Raw genomic sequence first — 27,744 nt, 5'->3', positions numbered from 1 at the left:
ATAAGCCTTGCTCTAATGAATCTGTTTGTGAAAAGTGTGTGTGTGTGTGTGTGGGGGGGGGGGTGGGGGGGGGGGGGTGTCTTAAATAATCACAGAATTATTTATTTCTCCATTTATTGGCATATAGATTACAGATCATTTTAAGAAAAAAGGAGACCGGAATCAAGAGCACAAATAAAAATGACTACAACCAACAATAAAGAAACTTTAACATTAAACATATTCTCTGTGACTGCACTGCCTCGTTCTCAACCCCAAACACAAGTGCATATTTGTGCAATTTACAAGGCCTACCAATGGACACAAAGAAGAACAAGGATTGTCATGGTAAGCAATATTAAATCAAAACTAAATCCCATAAGAAAGAAGAAAAGGTTTTGAGATTCACAGATTTACAAATAAATGTACATCTTAGTTTAGCTCATATTTCTTTTCAATATCAATTTCAATACAAAATGAATATAAAACATTGTAAAACATCCGTATAATATTCCAACCCTGCTTAACCTCTGGAAAAACAAGAGATGAATCACGTTAAATTGAAAACCGCGACACTGATTTACATACATTTGATCTTTAAAGGACAGCTGCTATGTAAATGTAAATCTTAAAAGAACGTCCACAGATGCCTCTTCAAGTTTAAACTGGCCTGAGGGTTCACAAGTACAGTATAATGCATATCTATGTAAAGCCTTGACCAATACAGAAGTTCATCTTAAATACATCAGGTCATCATACATTAGACACCATTCATACTGGCATACAAGCATCATTTCACATACTGGCTCAAGCAAACGCAATTTTAAGCAAGTTTAAGAAGTTGTTCCCCTCGGAAACGTAAGAGCAACATCTCAAGAAACATTCCAAGGCTTTTAGGGTGGAAGAAGGGAGGTAATTTCTTGTACATTCCTGACAGTGGTATAAATAATAGTGTAAAACAATTTTGGCCATTAAACAAGGAACTATTGCACCTGCTCTCTAGTGTAAGCAAACAATAGCGCAGAGACACAGACAACAGTCCTCTCTGGTAATGAAAATGTCCAACATGATTTAACGTCCTAAGTAGGTACAGACAGAATCTGCAATTTCTTTTTCTCATTTCCTGTGCTGATTTTGAAAGAAAATCTCCAGAAATCTGTTAAAAGTATTTAACTACAGTTAAATGTGTTATTTAAAAAAATTATTTCTGCAGAAACAATCCCAGTTCTGTGGGTGCAGATTCAATGTGGTTCTACTCATTAAAAAAACAACTGAAAAAAGTGCTGAATATACTAAGAATTCTGTAGTTTTTTTCTCAAAAAAAAAGATATTTGTCTACAAAGAACTTGACAAACTGATAAATTGATTCTTCGAACTCACAAAAGTGCTTCATGGAGTAAACTGGGCCAAATGACATTCACTAAGTTGCCTTTTGTTCATTTTCATTCTTAAATTATTGACATTGCTGTTGTTCTCTGTGAAATCACTCATTTGAAAAGTTAAAAAGTGTAAAAGTATACTGTTTAAAGGAATAGTTCATTCAAAAATTTAAATGATGGCATTATTTACTCATGTCATTCAAAAAGCACCATAAATGTAGTCTACATGACTAATGCACTATATTCCAAGCTTTCTGCAGTCGTACAACAGCCTTGTGTGGGAAAAGTATAAGTTTGTTATTCACTTGATTGATCTGGTCGCTATGAATTGTCAAGAATCTCCTGTTGTGTTCCATTGATTAGGTTTATGGGTTTAGAATGACAGTAAAAAATTTTGGGTAACAAAAGGGTTTTTACCTTTTTGGGTAAACTATTCCTTTAAGTAGTTATTAGTGTGTGTACAGTCGTACTGGCGACTGCAGAGGAGAATCTTTCAGATAAAGCTTGATGTGTTTCTTAAAGCTAACCACTAATGTTTGTAAAACTGTTAAAATGCACATGAAAATCCAGTTTGTGCAAATTTCAATAGCAGTGTATTTAGGTGACAGTGTAAAAATCTACTTTCTCATTTTTACATCTCCTGTAGCTACAGATTTTGTTGGTCCAGCCCCAGGGGGGAATGTGTTTTTCACGGGGTGGTAAGAGGAAGACCACGCTCGTGGCCACCATGACATGCCAAATGGAATGAGTGTAGTAGTAGTTGCTGTCGGTCTGAGCGAAGACGTACACGCACACTCCAATCAATGCAGACACGATGCCCGGAAGCAGGAACAACACCCAGCGGCGCCACAACGGAGGGTAGCATTGATGCCGTTTCACTCCTCGATAAACCTGTAACACAAGTAAACAGGACAGGAAATATTTCAGCACTGCTCATCATTACACGGAAATATACTGTTTACTGTAAATAAAAATAAATTAAATTCCTATCATTAGTCAGTCACAATATCAAAAAACAATCTAAGAATATATAATGTTTTGGAGTAATGGAAAAGTCAAACTCACCCAGGAAGTGACCATAATGACCACAGCAAACAGGACAGGACCTAAAAGGTTCCATAGCCCCCTGCGGTCCAACTGCATTGCCATAGAAATGATGAGAGTGCCCACCATGAACAATAGCTGCAATGTAAAAACAATATGAGGTATTAAAACTGACATGCAACATATTTTAAATAAATAATTACTCAAAGTGTTTAGCATATACATGCAAAGGGGTCATATCGTAAATCAACATTTAATTGTTTAAAAAATAAATAAAAAAATTTCATTGTAACATGTAAACTGTTTTAGAACCTAAAACTTTCTTTACAATCTACTGAAACTAATCTGTAGAAACGGATTGAAATCTGACATCAGAAGCATGAGAACATTAACAATAGATGGCCCACATTCTACTCATTATAGAAACACTTAATAGTTTGGGGGCGTTTACTCAAGTGTAATATTTCATTCTAAAGGTGAAGAGAAATTGAAAATTGACTAGGCAAACTTACAATTTTAATGCAAGAATCCTTGACTAAAAGGTGGAAAAACTATTTAAAGTTTAATATAAAATGTTATGTTTATTGATCATTTAACTCATTCTTCTAATTTATAGGCATAATAATAAGATTGTAAATTTATACATAATACCAGTAAATAAAAATGTTTTACTGGCTTATGGTTTGTATTGTTTCAAAGTAACAATACCTGGTATTCACTATCACAACATTTCCTTTAAAGAACAGGTAGGTCTAGTTAAACATGCCATGCTATTTAAGGCCCACTCCACAATAGTTCCATTGCAGTTTACAAGGTGATAACAGATATTTGACACTTTCGTGAATGTACATGGCAGCACAAGGGTACAATTTAATGGCAACATTCAGTTCCACCCTGCAGCTTTCTGCTGGTAGGTTGTAATTAAAATTTTCACACTTGAACAAAAACAGACATAAAACCAATTTAAAAAAATCAATCTTCAATCTTTAGATTTTAGAGATGCTGTGTAACCCCTTCCACCAATGACAAGGCTCCAACACATCTACCATGACTCCATGGGAGATGTGCACATTATTTACAACAATAATGGCCATTATTGATTAAAATGAAAATATACACAATATAGTACTTACATATTTGTATGTATGTGTTTATTTTTTATTCATTCATTCATTTAGAAACTTAACTTTTAAATCAGAATTTAATTAACTTATATAATTATATAAGTTTGGGGGAAGTACGATTTTGTGTATGTGTGTTTGAAAGATGTCTCATGCTCACCAAGGCTGAATTTATATAAATAAAAATACAGTACAAACTGTAACAATAACTGTAATATTGTTAAAATAGTTGAAAATCTGAATTTTCAGCAGCTATTATTTTGTGTCACATGATCATTTAGAAATCATTGTACATGCTGATTTAGTGTTCAAGAAACATTTATTATTATAACAGTTGAATACATTTATGCTGCTTAATGCTTCCATGGGAGATGTGCACATTATTAACAACAATAATGGCCATTATTGATTAAAATAAAAATATACACAATATAGTACTTACATATTTTACTGGATCCTGGAGCCGTGCCATGCACACAATGGTCACCCACACCGACACAACAGAACCCAAGAAATCACAGAACTGGAGAGTGTCGTAGTCCATGATGCACATCACAGTCACACCGGGCTGGTCACAAGCATGATAAAACTGTAAAAGACACACTATTTATGACTACAAAATATGCAATGTGTATTATAAACTGACTGACTGACAGACAGACTCAGAATGTGTGAGACAGACAGACAGACAGACAGACAGACGAATGTGTGAGACATGTTTTGACACAGGCAAATCCACCAACCAGAGAATTCTATGCCACAAACACAAGAATATTTTTTAACTCTATATTACAACACAATATGAATAAAAAAAATACACTAATAGAAATACAATATACCTTGTATAATATAAAGTTACTAGGATAACTGGGTCACAATTCATTATTGATAACACAGTGGTTGTGGTGAACACACAAACAAACAGACAGACAGACAGACAGACAGACAGACAGACAAATACAGACAAATAGACAGACAGACAGATAGACATAGACAGACAGATACAGACAGATAGAATTATAACATAAAAACACACCGTGGAGAAAAACATGGTAAAGAAGTAGAGGGCGGCCTCGACGTGGTAGCCTCTGTAAAGTGCTACAACGATGGGTGGAATGAAGAATAAGTTACTGAGGGTGAGGAGCAAAGCCGCAGCCATCTGCCGAGAGTACGACTGCGCAGTCACTCCGTCCGTACAGCCCCATCCCTGCCAACCTGTCAACAGCAAACAGTAACAAACTCAGTAGCTTTAATTATTAATGATTTATGGACAGTTGTTTGCATGTGTGTTTGTTTACCTGCTTTGCACACACATGCGCCATAGAGGTAGCTGTACGTGCGTAGCAGTCTGCACTCTCCATACGGTCCACAGTCATCAATGCACGCACTCACACTCACAGACGCACTCACTATAGCGGATGCGTTCCTGCAGTCGACACTGGAAGGACAACACAGGAGCATAAATAATGCTCAGGTGCTTTATGAATGTCTGTAGTAGTCATACATTATAAATGTATAGGACAGGTCTATCTTACTGTGTGTGCTAGTTCTGCACTGAATTTGCACAACTGACCTGTCATTGCACACAGTCTGGAGGCTGAGGTACCACACTGCTGCGTCTGGAAACGGAATCCTCAACAGTGCCTGTGATTCATTGCTGCTCACGCTCAGAGAATAGCCCTGCATAAGCCCTACATGCACACATATATGCAGAGAGCTTCAAATCTGACATGCAGGACAATAGTAAGCATGCATTGCACAAATTTTTGTGTGACTAACCTGTAGCACAAGTCTGGCTGCGGTTGACATGAAGTACAGGAGCAGAACGTGTGAGACATGCTTTCACATGAGCAAATCCACCAACCACAGAACTCTATGCCACAAACACAAGAATAAATCTTTTTTAAATCCATATTGCAACACAATATGAATAAAAAAATACACTGATACACATATATACCTAGTATAATATGAAGTTACTAGGATAACTGGGTTACAATTCATTATTGATATGAAAGTGGTTGAGGTGAATATGCTGTGCTCAAATAAAATAAGTCACAAGAGGCTGTGATATATATATATAAGAAAATACCAATACCAAAAATATTGGAACAATGAGGCCAAACCCTTTATTTTTGCTGTAGACTGAAAACATTTGGGTTTGACATCAAAATATGAATATGAGACAAGAGATCAACATTTCAGCTTTTATTTACAGGTATTGTCATCTGGATCTGATACACAACTTGGAGGACAGCACCTTTTGTTTGAACCCACCCATTGCTCATGTTACCAAAAGTATTGGAACATGTGACTGACAGGTGTGTTTTGTTGCCCTGGTGTGTCCTATTACATTGATTATTCAAACAATAAATAGCACTGAATGTCTGCACTCAGTTTCAGATTTGGGTTTTTGCCTGTGCAGACTGCATTTATAGTTAGACGTGTAACCAACATGAAAAACCGAGAGCTGTCTATGGGTGAAAAACAAGCAATTGTGAAGCTGAGAGAAGATGAAAAATCAATGAGAGCCATTGCACAAACACTGGCAATAGCCAGTACAACCATTTGGAATCTCCTGAGGAAGAAAGAAACCACTGGTGTACTAAGTAACACACCTCAAATGGGTAGACCAAGGAAAACATCAGCAGTTGACGACAGAAACATTGTGACAGCTGTAAAGAAAGACCCTAAAACAACTGTTAGTGACATCAGCAACAACCTTCAGAGGGCAGGAGTGAAGGTATCACAATCTACTGTTCGCAGAAGACTTCATGAACAAAAGTACAGAGGCTACACCAGAAGATGCAAACCACTCATTATTAGCAAGGCGAATAGGAGACGACCCTCGAAAATTCAATTTTATGGACTGATGAGACAAAGATTAATCTTTACCAAAGTTATGGAAAAGCTAGAGCTTAGAGAAAAAAAGGATCTGCTCATGATCCCAAACATACAAGCTCATCTGAAACCCAGTGGAGGTCATGTCATGGTTTGGGTTTTCATGGCTTCTTCTGGGACGGGCTCATTAATCTTCATTGATGGTGTAACACATGATGGCAGCAGCAAAATGAACTCAGAAGTCTACAGAAACATTTTGTCTGACAATTTACAGAAAGATGCAACCAAACTGACTGGGAGATCCTTCATCATGCAGCAAGATAATGACCCAAAACATAGTGCCAAAGCAACAAAGGAGTTCATCAGGGGCAAGAAGTGGAAGGTTTTAGACTGGCCAAGGGAGTAACCTACCAAAACTAAAAGAGGTTGCAGTGAAAGCCTGGAAAAGCATCACAAAAGAAGAATGCAAAAGTTTGGTGAGGTCAATGGGTCACAGGCTTGATGCAGTTATTGCAAGAAAAGGATTTGCAACTAAATATTAAGTCTTATTCACTTTAATCTAGTTTAAGTCAATCTGTTCCAATACTTTTGGTCACATAAGCAATGGGTGGGTTCAAACAAGTTGTGTTTATAAGATCCAGATGTGAATACCTTGAAATAAAAGGTGAAATTATTTTTCTTTTTTTGATTGATCTTAGGAAATATTCTAAAATTGAGATACTGGACTTTTGACTTTCATGAGCTGTAAGGTCTAATCATCAAAATAAAAAAAATAAAAAACTTTTGAAATGTTTTACTTTACATGTAATGAATCTAGAAAATAAATTAGTTACAAAAATTGAAATTAGTTACAAAAAAATTAGATTTTTGAGATGCACCTGTATCAAATTTAGCAATTTGATACACTGATCAAAATTGAGAGTAAAGAAATTTATAATGGTTAAAGTCTTCTTTCAAAAAAATGCTGTTCTTTTAAAGTTTTCTATTTATCATGGTTTCCACTAAAATATTAAATCAACCCAACAGTTAAACAGTTTTCAAAATTGATAACAATAAGAAATGTTTATTGAACACCAAATCAGCATATTTGAATGATTTCTAAAATTGAAGACTGTTAGAAATAGAAAAGTTATTTTAAATTGTAATAATATTTCACAATTTTAATGTATTTAGTTTATATTTTACTGAATAAATGCTGCCTTGGTGAGCACAAAAGTCTTCTTTCAAAATCATTCTAAAATCTCACTAACAATATTATATAATATTAATATATTATATTAAATTATGTTCTTACAGTGTTCAAGTGGAGCTGTACAACAAACGTGCCGCCACTGTCACCAGGAGAGTGCTCAAGTGTGAGCACAGTGGGAAGGTCTGAGGTCACGGTTAGGTTGCTGCTGGAAACGATGAAGCGTAGTGAAAGCACATCCTGTTCATCTCTGAACACTGAAGGGCTTCTCATGCACACTGGCTCAGTGCTGTTAGTACGGAGGCCCGGTTGGTCTCTCATGGAAACAGATGTGTTACTGAGGCCACCTGAGCTGTTGCTTTGGGGAGCAATGATGGTACGAATGAAGGCTGATGTGTTGAAATCTGAAGAGACGCTCAAAGGTTTACATCCCACTGTGTGTATGAAGTGAAAGAGGAGGGAAATACATTTAAAAATCAAGCAGAAACTGGCAACATAAATGAAATTAAAGTGATAGATTAATCAAAACAAACCTGTGACATTGGCAGAGATGCTGAAAGGTATGGTGGTGTTTGGTTGACTAGTCTCAACCGTAACCAGCAACCAGCTGTTCCACGGGGGAATGAGGACTGATGTGGAGCAGCTCTCTAACCCTGAACAGTTCTGTTTCACCTCTGAGCCCGGCCTCAAAGTGCTGGAGCCTACAGTGATTGACAGCCCACAATCATTTCCCAGCTTTACAGAACAGTTCAAAATGAAAACATCCAACCTGGAGGAGAACTCTGGAACAAAGACCCTAAACAGAAAAGGTACAAAAGATTTCAACAAAAACAGAAACTTTGTTTGCATACATACATACTTATACATATACAGTATACACTACCAGTCAAAAGTTTTTGAACAGTAAGATTTTAAATATTTTTTAAAAGAAGTCTCTTCTGTTCACCAAGCCTGCATTTATTTGATCAAAAGTACAGCAAAAACAATAACATTTTGAAATAGTTTTGCTATTTAAAGCGACTCTTTTCTATTTGAATATATTTTAAAATGTAATTTATTCCTTTAATTTCAAAGCTCACATGATTCTTCAGAAATCATTCTAATATTCTGATTTGCTGCTCAAAAAACATTTATTATTATTATGTTGAAAACAGCAGAGTAGAATTTTTTCAGGTTATTTTGATGAACAGAAGAGCGGTATTTATCTGAAATAGAAATCTTTTGTAACATTATAAATGTCTTTATCATCACGTTTGATCAATTTAAAGCATCCTTGCTAAATAAAAGTATTAATTTCTAGAATTTCTTTCCCCGCAAAACATTTTTACTGACTCCAAGCTTTTGAATGGAATAGTGCATAATGTTACAGAAGCTTTTTATTTCAGATAAAAATCAGCATATTAGAATTATTTCAGAAGGATCATGTGACATTGACTGGAGTAATGATACTGAAAATTTAGCTTTGATCACAGGAATAAATTATATAATAAAATCTTTTTTTAACCGTAAAAATATTTCACAATATTACCGCTTTTGCTGTATTATCAATCAAATAAATGCAGGCTGGTAGTTTATATATCTAACAAACAACATGTTCTACTTAATACAAACACATGAACATAGATCATACTTAAACAGTGCTGGAGTTGTAGTTAGTGTTTGATCGAGTGGAATGTTGTGCTGCAGGATTGGCAGGTCAGCAGCTCTCCTTAAAAATAGCTGTGCCTGAAATAGGTATGAGCAAGACGGCAGTCCCTAAAACAGAAAGCAACAAACAATCACACATTTACTTCTACTGTTCTTCAAAAAAGAATTCAGTTTTGCATCCCAGGAATAAATTACATTTTAAAATATATTAAAGTAGAAAATTAGTTATTTTAAATTGTAATAATATTTCACAATATTACTGGTTTTTTTTGGCATTTTTAACTAAATACAAGCTAATGTATTGATCTAGAAAGTTGTCACATTTATATAGGTAATCCTACAAAATATATATATGCACATACCTGCTGCTCTATCTTCCCTTCATCCTTGGGCAGGTGAGCAGCAAGGAACCAGTCTCCAGGTTTGGGACGGGTCACATTGAACAGTGTCACATTGCCGCTCTGTCCACTGGGAATGGTCAGCGTCAAATTGTGAGCAAGAGACACTGATGTGGAGTTTGGAAAGGCTGTTTCTATGGGGTTGATGACCGGGGGCGCTCCTGCCCTAAAGTGCCTGTTAATTTACAAAAGATAGTCAATGTTAAATGAAGTAATTAGAAAACGTATTACTACTTTGTCATTTAGTTGCTCTTAACTATGTTTATAACTAACTATTCTACTGTACAGTACTTCTTTCAGGATGAGTCTCTAGTGCAACTTAGGGTTAAAGACCCCATGAAATGGTTTGATAAACAATTTTCCTTAATTTCTTGGTGCATTTTAGCTGCTAAAAATGTATTTTGTCGTCTTTTAGGAGTATATTAGTATATACATGAAATGATTTGACATCTGTATGTGCTCTTTAATAGTTTGTATGTTTCCGAGTATTTTTAAGCAGGTCTCCTGATATTGATGCAGTACACAGTAATCTTGGGCTTCTCAATTAAAGAGCTCTCATGAGAATTTGTTTTCTGTATACGGTCTCCAAGAAGTGATCTCTAAGAAAGACCTCCAAGGAGATCATTCTTAGATGCATCAGCACATTCTGAAATATAATTATTTTCATTACAAGACCTGTGAAAACAAAAACATTAAAGTCACAATGAAACGGTAACAGATGGAAAAAGGAATGTAATGTAGGGCGAGGACTTGGTTCTGTGTATCTGTGTCTGATTGGATTTTGATGTTGCACTCAAAATGGACGCAGATGAATGCAATCTTGTAGGGACGAGGCTCAAGCGGATGACAAAATGTGACACTGGACCACAAAACCAGTCTTAAGTTGCTGGGGTATATTTGTAGCAATGGCCAAAAATATATTGCATGGGTCAAAATTATTGATTTTTCTTTTATGCCAAAAATCATTAGGATATTAAGTAAAGATCCATTTAGATATTTTGTAAATTTCTTACCGTAAATATACCAAAACATAATTTTTGATTAGTAATATGCATTGCTTAGAACTTCATTTGGACAACTTTAAAGGCAATTTTCTCAATATTTAGATTTTTTTGCACCCTCAGATTCCTTTTTCAAATAGTTGTATCTCAGCCAACTATTGTCCTATCATAACATACCAAGCTTATTTATTCAGCTTTCAAATAATGTATAAATCTCAATTTCGAAAAAATTGACACTTAAGACTGGTTTTGTGGTCCAGGGTCACAAATGTCTGGTTCAAAACATTTTTAAAAAATGAAACGTATTCTTCACAATAAGATCTATAACATGCATTTAGTAAATAGAAAGGGTATATTTTAATTGCATGCTATTCCATCAGAAACATTAAAACCCACACTTGATATTGGACATATTTTCAAATGGGTTTCCACAGTAACATAATTCCTGCCAAAATACCATAGCAACTACAGCTATTATTACAACTATAAAACCCTGTAAATCTCCTTCAAAGAGGTTTTCAGGATTTGATCACATTTCATCACAGTGTTGCATAATAGCAAGTTCTCCATTAAATTTGCCCAAACTTTTACCTAGAAGCATGATGACATTGTTATCGTGGGAAAGCTTTCAAAAGATTATTTCAATACTGAAAGCACTTCAAATTCATGGATTATTCAGCAGTATTCATAATTTCACCATACATACACAGTGATGTTTTGGTTGCCACAGTTCAGTCCGGATCCCCGTGAGACGGTGAGCAGCCACCGCGCGAGCACCGCATCTTCCGGTACTCTGAAGCGATGGAGCCGAACATTACCGAACCAGCCGTACTTGGACAACCTCTGAGGTGTTTTAGAGTAGAACCCGTTCAGGTAAGTGAGGTCTGGGGGGGCAGATGTAAACAATCACAATAAGCGAGATCCTTTCATTCGCTTTAAACTTGTAGTTATATGTTTCATATTTCTGTGACATTTGGGTAAGAGCGAAAAACTGCAAATATATCTATGATAGGCTATCTAAAACTCACCTTCAGCAAAACAGCCAGCGATAACATACAGTAGAAGGCACGGTGCTAAATATTTATCCATAATGCAGTCTATATTGTCCTCAGTCAGCCCATTGTAGTGTTCTTCAAATGTCTAAGGTACTGTTGTTACACGTTACTTCCGGTGTTCTGAAATATTCGGTGTCTGAGATTTTCGGTGACGTTGGGCGGAGCAAACATGAATATTCATGAGTTTCCTGTTTCGCGTCAAAGCGCCACTGAAAATATCAGCGCACTCTAGAATCATCACAGCACAGAAAGTTTGACGTAATGTAATTATGTTTCAGTGTCAGTGGCGATCTACAGTGATCTTTTTTCTTTTCTTTTTTTTTCTTTTAGCTTTTGAAGTTTTGTTCATATGAGCACAATAGTTTGTAGATTGTATATGTCATGTTTGATTTCATGATTACAGTAATTGATTTGCCTGCCTGTCATTAGGATATGCCATTAACATGTGTTATAATGACAAATCATCCCGGACAAGTAAAATGTATATACAAATACAGTGCCTTGATCTGTTAGGAGTCTTTTAGGGGCACCAAACTGCAGGGCCTACTATGCAGGCTGTTACCTCCTGCACTTTTGGTTTTCAGTGAGAAAGCCTCACACCACTTTGTGAAGTAATCTACCATCACACTGATATTCTGGTAGGTAGCCTTCTTTCGTTGGTGTAAGCTTTCCCACTAAATCCATCCCCACAATATCCCAATGCTGTGTCACCTAATAAACATTCATGTTTACCATATAAAACAGCTGTAACAAAAATATTCCTTGTGTTTTTCATAAAAACATGAATTACCACGATAGGGGTATATTCTGTTGGGTTCTTCAGAGAAGCACTTGTCTTTTTTAACAAGCAGCACAGTGTTTGACCTAAAATATTTTTGATGGCAATAATAGATGTATGAAACTTACATTTTACTGCTGGTTATACTCTGTATAATTGTGTATGTGACGAATAAAAATCTTGAATCTTGAATAAAAACATGACGAAGGATTCACATATTAAACTCACCCATTTTTTTATGTCCACAGACATACCAGGCCAATAAAAGCGCTTGTTTATGGCATCCAGGGTTTTTTAATGCCAGTGAGCACCTATTGGGCTGCTGTGGAGCTCTTCAAAAATTTCTTGGGCATTTTTTTTCATGCTGACCACTTTTGCCAAAGTCCCTTCTTTTTTTATTCAAAGCTTCATCTAAAAAGTATAAAAATCATTATAAACAACCAGTGAAGCCACTAGGTGTACATTTTACATTACTTTAAAAAATTAAGCTTTTAGCCCTTCTTAGAAATATAAATTTGTCTTGTCTGGAAAGACCCTGAGGTATCTTTCCAAATCTTTTAAAGTCTGTCAGTGCTTTGAATTCAGCCTCATCCATCTTCAACACAACAGTGCAAAATCTAATAAATGAGTCTTATATATAATTGGTCATTACATGTAATTGTGCATCACTGGTCTCTGTCATCTAGCCATTCAGTCAATAGAATAGAATAGAATAGAAATGAGGGGGGGGGGTAGAAAAGGCTTAGGTTAAATCGTCTTCTCTATACACACATTTGCGATTAAAACTAGCACCAAAATAACCTGCTGTCTTTATTGTATTCACAAATGCTAAATAGCCACATAAAGACTTTAACTTTTATCATCACACCATGTCTCTAACCATTTGAAACACTGTGTTAAGAATGTTTATATTATAATTTAAATATATTACAAAAACATGACTTTATTACTAAAGCTGTGTTGATGTTATATAAGCTACCAACAGAACAAACAAAAAGAATCACCCCAGAATGATCACAACTGAAACTTTGTCAACACAGCAAAGATACATTTATATCAGTTATTAACAGTTTTAAAGATTGTCAAAATAAATTAGGTACATAAACAAAAATGTATGTTGGCTCAGTAAGTTGGAGTGTATCCTCAGGCACATCAACAAATTAATAGCTGTAATAATTAAACATACGACACAATCTACAAACTATTGTGCCAAAATTAACAGTAGCCTAAATACCTGCTGAACTTCACACTTTGAAGCATTTCTTATTCTGAAAACAGTCAATATTTTCAGTGGCGCTTTAACGCGAAACAGGAAACTCATGAATATTCATGTTTGCTCCGCCCAACGTCACCGAAAATCTCAGACACCGAATATTTCAGAACACCGGCTCAAAACAGAAATACTGGATACGTACGCATTGCGTCCTCTTCGCCGCTGTTGAAGGATTGGCTCATAAACGTTCGTGTCGTTCTTCCAAAAGGCCAATCGGCTAGTAGTTCTGGTTAATTAATATTCATTATATTCTTCTTCGTAATATTCATAAGATAAGTCTGCGCTGCAGAAGGATTTCCGGCTGCTGGACCTTCAGAAAGGTTGCCAAGCAACGTCATCAGGACCTGATTAATATTCATGAGCCAGACCTTCGTCATACTGGGATTAATTTCGCAAAAAAAGATGTCAATTGTATTTACTTACTATTTATTTATTTACTTTTTGATCATTCAAAAGTATTTGGAATAAAACAAAACAATAAAACAAATAAAAAATATTGATAAATGAGTCTGAATATATAAGATTTCAGCCATATTGCAGCAACTGATGGTTTGTTTGTATGTTGACGTTGTTATTATTATTATTATTGGTAGTATAGGTACTGCGACTATCATCCACCAGATTTATGGTTACAGTGAGAATTCATGAAAACAGCAACAGTGCTATCTGCTGGTCAAGACCTCATACTGTTATGTTGAAAGGCCAAAAACAAACAAACAAAAAACATGAGAAAATTGCCATTGTATATATAACATTTCTAAAATGCAATGTATGCATGTACAGTTTGTATTATCCCTCTTTACTCAATAAAACCTCATACACAAACTCTCTCTCTCTCTATAACTTTTCCCTATTTATAAATCAATAAAATCCATCTCTTCATAAATTCCATCATCTTGTATTTATTTTCGAATAATTGGCAGATAATACTAAATTCCTATTCTGGCGAAATTCATTTGTATTAAGATTAACAACCCTTTAGGATCTTCTTTTTTTTTTTTTTAGAATATAACAAAACTTGTAAGTGACAAAGAACGTCTCAGTGGTTGTCTTGTGCACTTGTGCAATGTGAAATGTTTGATAATTGTTTTCGTATACATTCAGTGTTCTAACTGGTGTTCCTTTAGTGCAATTTATTTTTAATCTTTCATAATATTTCATATAGTATTCCTACACTCTTGTACATAATGATCTTCTACAATAATGAAATATATATATATATATACATACATACATACATAGACACACACACACACACATATATATGTATATACAGTATATATATATATATATATATATATATATATATATTCGATTTTTAAACCATAATGTAGCACTTTAGTTTTTGTAAAATAACAGAAGGACAGTTCTAAATCTTGTAATCATGTGTAATGTCCACCTGTGGCTGATGGATGGTTAAGCCATTACATGCTGTCTGATCAACCTGAAGCTGCAGTTAAGTGTTCTTGTTCTCTGACATATGTTAGTCCAGATGCTGCGCTCTCCACTGCTGGTCATTAGCTCTTCTATTGCCCTGCGTTCTGCTCATATTCACACACACACACACACACACACACACACACACACACACACACACACACACACACACACACACACACACATTCTCTCTTGTTCTTCTTCTAATCTTTAATGTCACACACACACACACACACACACACACACACATAGGCCTACATGTTAAGGTGCTACTACTACAGTATATTCCTCCGGCCACCTCATAGACTGGAACTGTACAAAGCATGAATGTGGCATAGGCCTATTTATTTTTGGACAGTCTGACATTTTACACTCAATTTATAAATGCACATTTCTATACTTATTTATATCACACAATGTGTAAAAAAAAAGAACTTGAATTGATTGTTTCTTATGACCTTAAAATTGTTTTAATATTTTATACTTTATCATTTGCCTCTAGTAACTACATTTAAATTGAATTTTTATTTTATTTTGTTTATTATGTTGTATATAATTTTTGTTTGCTATAATCCCCACTTTTAAGACCAGAGTTAGTTGTAAAACTAGCCCCGGTCTGTCCTAGATCTTAAATTTAATTTAACATAACTTTTTTTATGATTTAGTCTCTTTTCTTTCTTTGTAGTTTGCAGACACAACACTTTACTGTTGCGTGTTGTGCACTAAATAAACTTTTGATTTGCTGTAGCCTATATAAAGTTTACACATTATTTATAAGGTCAAACGCACCTCAGATCAAAGGAGTATAATGGGCGTCATTTGGCTTGCTTGTCTTTTTAATGGGGTTTTATAAAGTGGCTCATTCAAAAGTCAAAACGGCGTAAGATGCGATTTCACGCCTATTTAAGCTCATTTTTAAGTGTCCACCAGTACACGATAACAGCTGTGAGTCAGACGCGCTGAGCTGAACTGACACTTGAGCGTCCCCCGGCAAACGAAGCGGCCGCCGCGCGCACTAGTTTCCGTTCTTCTCTCCGGTTGCTGGGAGCTCACGCTCTGTTTGAGCAGAACACAATTACAGACGCGCACCTAAATATTTGCTCATAAAACAGACTCCCCTCGAGCGATGGGTATAAATGAGCAAACCGCTACTTGTCCATAACGCGAAACGGACAGCACGACTTCACGCGCGACATCCATCGAGCATTACACGGTAAGAAAGACTCACATTTTAACATTTTCTAAAGAAATACTAGATTCTTTCTTTCTTTCTTTCTTTCTTTCTTTCTTTCTTTCTTTCTTTCTTTCTTTCTTTCTTTCTTTCTTTCTTTCTTTCTTTCTTTCTTTCTTTCTTTCTTTCTTTCTTCTTCTGTTAACAAAGTTGTCACATTTAATCTCACACAAGTTATGCCATTTTTATTGTCCAAAACATTTGTACAGAAAACAACAACAATTAAAATTAAAATAATTAAAAAATATTTATTGGTAAGCTGTCACATTTATAATCTTTTAAACGTAATAAAATTGTATTGTACAAAACATTTTTACAGAAAACAACAATAATTCAAATTCAAATAATAATTAAAATGATGAAAATCCTTTTTTCTTTCCTTCACTCTTTCTTTGTCATATTTATATCAGTTTAATTACAATTTATTAATTGTAAAGCTGCATTTTTTTAAATTAATTTAAAATTATAATTTTTTTTTTTACAGAAAATATAATAATAATTCATTAACAAATAAATACATTTTAGATATATATATATATACATGTGTGTGTGTATGCATATACATAATTTTTTTTATAAATAGATATTATATATACAGGTATGTATGTGTGTGTGTATGTGTGTGTGTACATATGTTACATTTATTAAACAAAAAAATACTTGTTATGAGAAAACTAAATTTCTGCATCGACCATACAGTATTACAGAGAAATAGCCATTTTCTTCAAGACAACTGTCCCCAGTCTTTTGTATATTTATGTATACATATAATTTTCTTCATAGGATGGCAGCAAGTGTTATCAGAACACTGAGTAACCTGGGTTTGGCGAAACCCTTCCCTCCCTGCTTCTTTCCGGCTGAGGATGAGGAGGAGACTGAAGAGGAATATGAAGAGGAGCTGAGAGAGGACAGTTTGGAGGAGGACGAGGATGCAGTAGCCAGTGAGTCTCCAGAGGAAGAGCCGTGGAGTTTTGATTTGTTCCCCAATAACGCTGAGATGACCAATCAGCTCCTGCGGTTTGCTGAACTCATCAGCAGCGATGTCCAGCGCTACTTCGGCCGAAGCCAAGACCCTGATGCTTGTGACATCTATGCAGAGAGACCGTGTCCAAAAGTTGGGGGCCGCCAGCGGTACTACGCTGACTTCATCAAAGTAGCATCATCAGGACAGGCGGAGGAGCCTGAGTCGCTCGGGCCCCTTGCAGAGCTCTTTCAAGAAGCTCAACGGAAAGGACGGGGTTTACCCATGAACCAGCGTCGCCTGCCAATCAGCTTCTGGACAGAGCCTTATGCACATCAGCTTGATGTATTAGGTGATGCAAACACACAAGAGAACTCGCTCAGTATGATTAACACATCAGAGGGCTCCAGTAACATCAACACGTCACTGAGTATGTTCAGTAACACGAGCGTTTGCACCATGACCAGCTCCAGTATCTCAGGGACTCTCAGTAGCTCAAGCACGCCAGACTTCAGCGATTTACTTGCTCACTGGGCCATGGACAGAGAGAATCCCAATGAATTCAACTGTGACTATCCACTTTCATAATCAATCAGCCTGTCTTCTACATTGCAAAATACCATGTTGTTAATTTGTTCTGCTTTTCTTCTTGCTCTTTTTTTATTTTATTTTTTTATTTTTTTATTAGGAGTGCAAAACATACAACATACGTTGAACACAAAACACAAAACAGCAATAGAACTGCAATGATGATAACAGCAATGAAAACAAACAGCAATGACTATCTGAATAATAGTAGTATTTAAGTAGTATTAACATGCATAATAATAATAATAATAATAATAATACTAAAGAAGGTGCTGATATCAATAATAATAAAAGTAATAATAATAGTAACAATAGTAATAATAATAATGTAATAATGGCACATACCCAACACATACCACACCTATCCTAGCTTCTGTGTCAGTGGTGAATTTTTTATTTTTTTTCCTCCTCCCATTCACAGTAAGATAACTATATGTATATGTACAGTATGTACTGAAGTTGGTTTGCTGGTGAGTAATTGTAAAAATGTGGGGCTTCTAAGCCTCCTAAAGATTTGGATTCTTGTAAAGTGCTTAATTTCATCCGTGGTGGTGTATTTTTCCAGTAGAATCGGGTGATGATGGAGTCTAAAGATTTGAACCAAGTGAGAGTAGGTTGGGTTGGGATCACAATTTTCTTCTTGTTCTTAATGTCTGTCTTGTTTTTCAGTAAAATATTTGCACAAGACAAAAGTGCTGTTCTCAGTTGTTTTCATTTGAATATTTATATGTTATTTTATTAATTAACTTTTGTTTTTGGCAGTGCGTTCAGTATACAATTTTTCAATTTAAAATACTACTCATTACAACATTTTCTTACTCTCAAGTTTGTTTTCATGTATAAAATATATATGCAACAAAGTGCTATTAAAACACCCTGTTTGCGATCAATAATGCTTCTAACTCCTCACACAGAGATGATCAATTACAAGGCAGAAATAAGTAAGAAATGATGCATAGTTAGGTCACAATCACAAAATAAATTGCAACAACTGAACCCCAATTTGTGAACCCAATGAAACTTGCATTGAAGGAAATGACCTACCTGCACTTCAATTAAAAACTAAATAACTTTAAAGCAAAATAACTTCTAACTAAAATCACAAAAATGCATAGAAAATTCTGTAAGTTTAACTAAAATGTGAAAACAGAAAATATTTTTTAAATCTTGTGAAATCAGAAAATATATAAAAAATCTAAATATATAAAAAAAATATAATAGTATATCAATGATACTTAAAATAGCACTGCCTAGTCATTTTTACGGAATCAAGTATTTCAGACAGCAGTGGAATAACACTCACATTTATGTTCATTATAGACTTTGAAGCAACAGAACAATGACAGAAAACAGAATGAGAGGCACTTGGTAGTTTCAACACATTTCCTGGTAATAATGATCTGAATCTGCCCTGTCGTACTACATGCACGAAACACACTGAACTAGATGTCTTTGTCCACATAACCACAGGCCGTTAAGCTAAATAATTCACAGGTACAGGGAACACAAGTTTTGGTAGCACAGATTGCCACATCTGTCTATGCAGTGAGTGTGTGGGAAAATGAGTGCATGTCCCTCTCTATATTTCATAATTTGTTGAAATAGTACATGTGTGCAGATCTTAATTTCGGTCCTCTGAGTGCTTACGTGTCTGAGCAGGGTGAACTCGCTAGTGGCACTGGCAGAAAGGCCAGATATGGACACATGGTTAATTCTCACTCTCACACACTCTCACACACTCTCTCACACACACACACACACACACACTCACACACTCTCACACACTCTCACACACACTCTCTCTCACACACACACACACACACACACACACACACACACACACACACACACTCACTCTCACACTCTCACACACTCACTTGTTTTTTCAATCTACTGGACACTATTCTAGATAACTGGAACAATAAAGACAGCCACAGTATATTCTCAGGATACTAAGTGATGTGAATTTGTCTGTAATCTGATATTAATTTTCCACTCTCCAACGGCTCACTTTCAGAGCTCATGCAAAGTGGCAAGTAAGACCAGTAGATTTGCACCACGCAGGCTTTTCAATGATTCGTCAGCGTCAGTTTTCTCTTATCAGCACCACAAGACCACACAGCAGCAGGCTACAGCTCATTTCAGAGCTCTTCGTCTGTAGGCCCCTGAACCGATCGATCATGAGGCTTCTACACATCCTGGGTTTCACCCTCTTGCTCTGCAGCCTGTGTGTGAGGGCAGAGGAGGAAACAGCTGAGGACAAAGTAGAGGAAAAAGATGAGGACAGCTCTGAAGAAGACACAGAACCAGAGAAACCAGAGAAGACAGAAGAAATAACAGAAGAGAAAGACGTTTTGGTCCTTCATAGCGTCAACTTTGACAGGGCTCTCAGTGAGAACAAATACTTGCTTGTGGAATTTTGTAAGTACTCTATGACTTTCCTTTAAAATATATTCTATGACTATAATTGTGCTTACAAATGGTCATTCTGATCTTTGCGTAAATAATGCAAGAAAACACTACGCTACAATATCATTTTACTGAGTGTGTTTCAAAATTATTTAAATTATAATTTAAAAAGTTTAATATTCAGTTGCACGCATTTAAAATATCCTATCAAAAGCAACACAAGTTCAAAGATTATTAGCATTTGTTGGACACATCATCCATTAGGAGCGCACCTGTTATTTCTCCCACGCTTGTAAGGAGGGCCAGTTATGCAAATGTTACAATTGTGTATAATGTTATTGTCATTGCAGTAAAATGTTAGAACAACGGTGAAAAAATTCTGATGTTATTAATGTCAACATTTATGCGAATGCATTTTGAAACTGGCATTTAATTCTGAACTGCATGCTCTGAACCTAAAATATAGGGAATAGTTGTAACACGTTTGACTCTTGTAATATTTCTTAAACAATTTCAGAGTAAAGTTAGGGATTGCAAAGGTTTGAAATATCATTATAAATAACTGTTTTATAATATATTTTAAACTATAATTCATTCATGTGATAGCAGCCATTAGCTACTGCCCTCTTTAGTGTCACATGATCAGTAGAATAATATGCTGAATTCTTTCAACATTTTTTTTATTACTATCAGTGTTTTTCAGGATCTGTTTAATAGAAGGTTCAAAAGCATTTGAACAGTTCATAAAACTATATGCGACTCAAAACCTAGTTATAGAAATATTGCCTTTGTGACAATATGCTGGTATGAAACTTGCTCTTGTCATTTAAAACATAAAAAGATGCTCCATGGTGTGGTCACTGTCGCAATCTGGAGCCCATTTATGCAGAAGTGGCTGGATTACTGAAAAATGAGTCATCTGAAGTACGACTGGCCAAAGTGGATGCTGACGAAGAGAAAGACCTTGCCACAGAGTTCCACGTGGGCAGTTTTCCCACTCTTAAATTCTTCAAAGACGGCAATAGGCAAAACGCCACCGATTTTTCTGGTAATGCATTTATTTGTTTGTTGCATTTGCATGCATGATGTTATTTTCATACAGTGTGTTTTATAAACACTAGCTCATAGGCATTATTCTATGATTTGAACAGGAAAACGAACGGTTAAAGGAATCACGAGGTGGCTGGAGAGGCACACGGGGCCCAGCGCTGCTGTTCTCAATGATGTGAAGACTGCAGAGGCTCTGCTGGATGCACATGATGTGGTTGTGGTTGGATTCTTCCAGGTAAATGACCTATTGTTTGCATAAAGTAACTGACTTTTTAAGATATGACATTGCCTTATAGCCAAAGTGTTCTAGTAAAACATATCATTGCACTCTCTATTTATAACAAAAGTTTTATCATTGAAAAGTTGGTAACACTTTAGAATAGGGGACACTTATTAACTATTAACTACAACTTGTCCCTTAATAAACTCCTAATTTGCTGTTTATTAATAGTTAGTAAGTTGGTATTGGAGACGGTCATGTAGAATAAGGCATTAATACGTGCTTAATTACAACTAATAAATGGCTAATATAATATTAATATGCATTCTAATTAGCAACTAGTTAAGAGACCCTAAAATAAAGTGTTACCGAAAAGTTATTATTTTAATTTATTTTAATTTGTTCTCTTTGTTCCAGGATTTGGAAGGAGATAAGGCAAAGACATTTTATGATGTAACTTTAATAGCAGTAGACTTTAACTTCGGCATCACAAGCAACCCAGAGCTCTTCAAGAAGTATGATGTAAAAAGCGACTCATTGGTGCTTTTCAAGAAGGTAATTCCAAAACCCCTACAATTTGCTACTGCTATTGGTGGCTATTTTGATTCATCACACTGATGTAAATCTTACATATTCGTTGTCTATTTACATCGCAAATTGTGAGTCACAGAATCATTCATTCAACTGATTCACGACTAAAAGAATTCTTATGGTCATTGCACACTGGGCCGTATTTATTTTTTAACGTGTGAAAATTTTGGACTCAGTGTGCAATGACCTTTACTATTCTTTGTTAAAAGTCAACCAATGTCAGTTGAACTTTGTCGGTTCAGTCAACCAATAAAATGTGTGTTCTCTTTCCGCACTCGACAGCTATTGGTTTATGCTATCATCAGTCTTTGAGGACAGTGAAAGCCATTCGCTTAATAGACTTAGGTGAACAAAATATCCAGTGTGTGCCTGAAATGGAATATTACATCACCTTGAAGATTAATTTATTCACACCCCAAAAATCTCTGCTTTCTTGTTTAAAAAATGTAAATAAATAAAAAATAATGTGTTGTTTGCTCCACTATGTTCCTATCACAACCCCACACATTCTTCTCTTTGTATATATTCCAGTTTGATGAAAAGCGGGCAGACATGCCACTTACTGAGGACAGCAAGCTAGACAAAGGAGATATGATTTCATTCATCCATACCAACAGCATGAAACTTGTCATTCCATTTAATGAAGAGGTAACACTTCAAAATTCACTTCACTAACCAATGAAACCAATTGCTAAAATAATTAAAAACTTTAATACTTCAAAATAAAATAACTAAAATAAATTAAAATGTATGCTAATTAAATTAATCGCGATTTTGGTGATTAACATCATCATATATTTTTTATTTATATTATCTTTCTGCAGAATGCTGAGCAAATATTTAGCTCTAAGGTCCGTAATCACATGATTCTATTCATTAACACAACTGTGGAATCCCAAAATGCATTGCTAGAAGATTTCAGAGAAGCTGCCAGTGAGTTCAAGGAAAAAGTAAGTGTTTTAACTTAATAGCTAAATTATAATTAAGTTAAATATTGGGATAACTTAACTCATATTGGGATAGAGAGCTGGTTTTAATCTTGCTCACAGTCTGTGTGTATGTGCGCAGGTGCTTTTCATCACATTAGATGTGGCGTCTGACAAATGGGATCATGTGCTGAAGTATTTCAGCATCTCTGCAAATGATGTTCCTATTATTCGCCTGATCAACATTGACAAAGTGGTGACATATGCAATGGAAGGATCAGCCATCAACAAAGACACGCTGAGAACATTTTGCCAGGGTGTTCTGGATGGTACCATGAAGGTGTGTTTCTGTAACTAATCATCTTCATTCACAGCATATGTGCAGCTGTAAATGTATTATACAGTACATTATGAAAGTTATGTTATAGCTAATGTAATTTGCCAAATTAATATTTTAATGGTAAGAACTGTACTATTCAGCAAGCTTTTGAATCAGTATGATGAAAAATTAATTTAAATATTGCACTTCAATCTAGCCCTTTTTGAAGACTCAAGAAATTCCAGAGGATTGGGACAAGAATCCAGTTAAAGTCCTTGTAGGGAAGAACTTCAACGAAGTGGCTTTTGATGAGACTAAGAACGTCTTTGTGGAGTTTTGTAAGTTAGCACTTTGTTTTTTCAAGTTAAAATAAAAGTATTGAATAGTGGCTTTAACATTTGTGTCCCTCTCACAAGATGCTCCATGGTGTGGTCACTGCCAGCAACTGGCTCCTATATGGGATGAGTTGGGTGAGAAGTACAAAGACCATGAGAATATAATCATTGCGAAAATGGACGCCACAGAAAACGATGCAGATGATGTCACTATACAGGGATTTCCCACCATTAAATACTTTCCAGCTGGGGCTGAAAAGAAGGTTCGCAACAACATTAAATATTAATATTACCTTTGTGTTGAAAAGGACATTAAATTGTGTTTTTTTCTTACACTGTAAAAAAAAAAAAGTTGAGAAAACTCAAAAATCTGCTGAAGCTGGTTGCCTTAAAATTTTAAGTTGGCTCAACTTCCGAGTATGGGTCACCATACTTGGCCAGACACCACTTTCCTTTCCCCGTTTCCTTTCCCTATAAAGTCTGAGATTTAACTATGTCCAACTTTATCTTCATGTAAACTTTCATAGGGCGATACTGTATATAGCATATCTCAACTGCTTGATTGCTTGTATTGTCAAAATCTAACCACCAATACAAATAAATTTGACTTGACTTGAGTATGTATGTACTGACAAATGCTTTTAAAATACTTTGTGCAAACAGATCGTTGATTATAATGGAAACAGAGATTTGGAGACCTTCTCAAAGTTCCTGGATAATGGAGGAGTGCTACCAGAAGAAGAGAGTAAAGATGATGATGAGGACAATGATGATGAAGATGATGAAGATGAGGTTAGCCAAAAGCCAACAGATGGCTTTGATTATTTAGCCTGTTATTAGGAGCAAAACAACTTGAACTTTTAAATTTGAGTAATATAGTTGGTGTGTTTCTTTTTGTTTTTCAGGTGTCAGATGAACCAACAGAGGAGTCACCAAAATCTACCAAAGAAACCAGCAAGGATGAGCTTTAAAAACAAGGCATAAATAAACTAATTTGTAATGAACAAGATCAGTGAGAGATGCCAATGGGCCAAATGTGTTTTATCAGGTTAATGTCATTTTTTTCTGCACTGGACCATTTCAACAGACCACACCTGATGGAATTGAATAAAACAACTTAACATGTTAAGGTTTTTCATTCATGGTTCTGGTCTTTAATTTATTTCTGTCATGACAACTCTAAGTGATTTTCATAGTAATATACATGACAATGTTAATGTATTTGGTCTTGACGGAGTAGATCTGCTATGCTGCTGCTGCTACACATATAACATGAATAACCCCCATAGCATACATGATCGCCCCGTAGCAGATCTATACAGGTGGAGCTGGGGAAGATGGAGGGCTTCTGAAGTGCACTGCTACAGCAAACACTGCCAAGTATTGGAATGTTGAGCAGCGAGCTCATTGGCTACCAGTACAGGAGAGAACCAATCAGCTATGCCATGTGATAATGTCATTATGTCATCATGTCATATTGTGTTAGATCAATCAGACTGCACCATCTACACTTTAAAAAAAAAAAGGCGCTAAATAGCACTAAGAGTGGTTCTTTGGCTCGTAATCATAGAGGAAACACTTTTGGTGCTTTATAGCACCAAATCTTGGTGCTTCAGTGGTTCTTCAGCGGTTCTTCGGCATGACTGAGGTGCTATATAGCACCGCTACCATATACAGAACCCGTTAAGCTCCATGGTTCTTTGGGGTGATTAAGGTGCTATATAGCACCACTGCCGTATCTGTTAAGCCCCTTTAAAGGTTCTTTATGAGCCAAAGAGCCACTGTTGGTGCTGTTTAGCATCGTTTTTGTTTAAGAAATACAATGCAGTATGGCACCTCTTATGGTTTTACATAGCACCATTTGACAAAAGTGCTGTATTGCACCTTGAAAGATATGGTGCTATATAGCACCAAAAGTGGTTCCACTATGATTACGAGTCAAGAACCATTTTTAGAGTTTCATGCCAGAACTTTGTACTAATTAAAGTAATTATTTGTATTACTTTAATTAGATTTAGTCAGACTGTTTGACTGCAATGACTGAATCAGCACCTAACTGACTAGTATTTCTATTCAAAGGTAATGTACACAGATTGAATACTGTCGTATTTTCATGTTCTTCAAAAGCTCAATGACTTTAGTATACTATCTCATTATATCCAGTAATAGATGGATATTCCCGCATGTACTTCAGCAACAACAGGGTCCACATCCCCACCTCCCATGACTTTAATAAATTTCCCCTTTATGAGGAAATAATACCAGATTCACCGCCACCCGATTATACCGCCGACATAGTGCCACCTGCTGACAGGGAGAGAGGTGAGAGCTGCAGCTGTTGAGGGCAGCATATACATGGCATTTATATAAGAATGAAAAGTATAAATTAATATATATTTTTATTTACAGTCAATCTTCAAGAGATTCCTCAAAACCCTAATAGAAGGAGGGCAAACCCTTATCCTGTCCTCAATGTGCCCCCTCGAATCGAAATAGTCGAACACAGAGAACAAAGTAAGTGAAATTAAAGGAATAATTCATCCAAAAATAATTTTCTGAAAATGTACTCACTCTCAGCCAATCTGAGATGAAGATGAGTTTGTTTCTTTATCAGAACAGATTTGAAGAAATTTAGCATTATATCACTTGCTCAACAATGGATCCTCTGCAGTGAATGGGTGCCGTCAGAATGAGAGTCCAAACAGCTGATAAAAACATAAAAAAAAAATCAACAAGAAACCCACATGACTTGAAAAGTTAATATAAACAAATTAAGGCATTTTATCTTCAGACCATTGCTACTGGCCATAATATCCAAAATATTGCCTTCACCAGAGAAAAAGTCATCTTGTCTAAATCAGAAGAGAAATATGCACAGATCAAGCACTGTTTACAAGCGAAAATAATCCAAAGCAAATATGTCAGTGTATTTTGATGTGAGAGGACAAAAGGGGATGAATTTGTTTCTTACAAACACACATCTTATCGCTTCATTAGGTGTTAACTGATGGACTGGAGTTGTGTGGATTATTGTGATGCTTTAATCATGCTTGAACTCTCATTCTGACGGCACCCATTCACTGCAGAGGATCCATTAGTGAACAAGTGGTGCAATGCTAAAATTTCTCCAAATCTGTTCCAATGAAAAAACTAATTCATCTACACTTAAGCAAAATTTCATTTTTGGATGAACTATTTCTTTAAATCAAGCATTTATCCTTAAAGTCAGAACACTTTTGTCTACATAGTATGTATGTAGGGGTGTAGATTACACGGGGGACGTGTCCCCCCCACCCCATTTTTAATATCACGTAAATTCGTCCACCGCACTATATATTCAAATAGAAAGCAGTTGCACATAGTAAAACTGTATTTTGGATGAAATAAATGCAGGCTTCGTGAGCAGAAGAAACTTATAAAAAAAAAACATATATATATTACATTTCTGTCCCCCTCACTTCTGAAATTATGGCTATGCCCCTGGGTATGTATGCACTGTGCACAGTATGTACATGTTTCGGAATGTATTTTTCTTCTAAGCAACCCACAGTTTTGCTGAATGAACCAGTGTTTTTGAAAAATTGAAAAAGACAGTCAGTTACACCTAATGGCGTAACGATAACACTGTAAAATCCTCACCACTAATGTACATACTGACAGTCTGTCTGGAATACGCACAGAAAAACAGAGTGATGAAAACACCATCAATGGAACATTGATTGTTGACTGATTCTAAAAAGAACTCACTAGCAGATAGTGCAGCCTGTAGCTCCTCATGCGGTCGTTGTGCAGCCACAGCAGATGCTTGTTCTTTTGAATGACACACCGACCACGACTGTGTGCATGTACTGCCATAAGAGCATCATCACTAATGTGAAATATAAATCTGGTTCTGCTGCATGGGGCATGTGCTGCTTATTAACTGTACTTGGGTAAGAACTGACACAATGAACAAGAGAACCAATGGAATGA

The 27,744-nt window shown here is 35.7% G+C and overlaps 4 protein-coding genes across 4 annotated transcripts; 3 read left to right on the top strand and 1 right to left on the bottom strand.

The window, feature by feature from the left end:
- Positions 1 to 107: 107 nt before the first annotated feature.
- Positions 108 to 11,807, bottom strand: LOC306873849 (transmembrane protein 8B-like). Its single transcript, XM_079423352.1, has 13 exons — positions 11,628 to 11,807; positions 11,306 to 11,483; positions 9,563 to 9,773; positions 9,184 to 9,308; positions 8,087 to 8,349; positions 7,659 to 7,987; positions 5,303 to 5,396; positions 5,097 to 5,214; positions 4,822 to 4,961; positions 4,560 to 4,738; positions 3,966 to 4,112; positions 2,424 to 2,540; positions 108 to 2,249 (listed from the first exon to the last, which is right to left on the bottom strand). The coding sequence occupies exons 1-13, from the start codon at positions 11,686 to 11,688 to the stop codon at positions 1,956 to 1,958; spliced, it is 2,256 nt and encodes a 751-aa protein (XP_079279478.1). The 5' UTR covers positions 11,689 to 11,807; the 3' UTR covers positions 108 to 1,955.
- Positions 11,808 to 17,157: 5,350 nt separating this feature from the next.
- Positions 17,158 to 17,922, top strand: percc1 (proline and glutamate rich with coiled coil 1; the record flags this gene model as incomplete). Its single annotated transcript, XM_079424300.1, has 1 exon — positions 17,158 to 17,922. One exon carries the CDS (start codon positions 17,158 to 17,160, stop codon positions 17,920 to 17,922), a length of 765 nt encoding a protein of 254 aa, XP_079280426.1.
- A 2,132-nt stretch (positions 17,923 to 20,054) lies between these two features.
- pdia2 (protein disulfide isomerase family A, member 2) lies at positions 20,055 to 24,904 on the top strand. The gene is made up of 11 exons (XM_079423385.1): positions 20,055 to 20,343; positions 21,173 to 21,379; positions 21,483 to 21,616; positions 22,019 to 22,156; positions 22,724 to 22,840; positions 23,017 to 23,142; positions 23,261 to 23,458; positions 23,655 to 23,775; positions 23,854 to 24,035; positions 24,436 to 24,564; positions 24,678 to 24,904. The coding sequence occupies exons 1-11, from the start codon at positions 20,103 to 20,105 to the stop codon at positions 24,741 to 24,743; spliced, it is 1,659 nt and encodes a 552-aa protein (XP_079279511.1). The 5' UTR covers positions 20,055 to 20,102; the 3' UTR covers positions 24,744 to 24,904.
- A 1,051-nt stretch (positions 24,905 to 25,955) lies between these two features.
- LOC306874331 (uncharacterized protein) lies at positions 25,956 to 27,708 on the top strand (the record flags this gene model as incomplete). Its single annotated transcript, XM_079424299.1, has 3 exons — positions 25,956 to 26,094; positions 26,182 to 26,267; positions 27,526 to 27,708. 3 exons carry the CDS (start codon positions 25,956 to 25,958, stop codon positions 27,706 to 27,708), a joined length of 408 nt encoding a protein of 135 aa, XP_079280425.1.
- Between the last annotated feature and the right edge of the window lie 36 nt (positions 27,709 to 27,744).

Source organism: Barbus barbus, assembly GCF_936440315.1.
Source record: "Barbus barbus genome assembly, chromosome: 8".
Lineage (NCBI taxonomy): Eukaryota > Metazoa > Chordata > Actinopteri > Cypriniformes > Cyprinidae > Barbus > Barbus barbus.
The sequence above is the reverse complement of the archived record's forward strand: the minus strand, read 5'-3'. Positions and strand labels throughout refer to the sequence as shown.

Coding starts and splice junctions, on each gene's coding strand:
- LOC306873849 (XM_079423352.1), bottom strand. CDS start 11,688: ATGGATAAATATTTAGCACCGTGCCTTCTACTGTATGTTATCGCTGGC. Junction 8,350..9,183: donor ACAACTCCAGCACTGTTTAA/GTATGATCTATG, acceptor TTTTCTGTTTAG/GGTCTTTGTTCCAGAGTTCT. Junction 4,739..4,821: donor CGCATGTGTGTGCAAAGCAG/GTAAACAAACAC, acceptor TGCTGTTGACAG/GTTGGCAGGGATGGGGCTGT.
- pdia2 (XM_079423385.1), top strand. CDS start 20,103: ATGAGGCTTCTACACATCCTGGGTTTCACCCTCTTGCTCTGCAGCCTG. Junction 20,344..21,172: donor ATACTTGCTTGTGGAATTTT/GTAAGTACTCTA, acceptor AAACATAAAAAG/ATGCTCCATGGTGTGGTCAC. Junction 23,459..23,654: donor TTCTGGATGGTACCATGAAG/GTGTGTTTCTGT, acceptor ACTTCAATCTAG/CCCTTTTTGAAGACTCAAGA.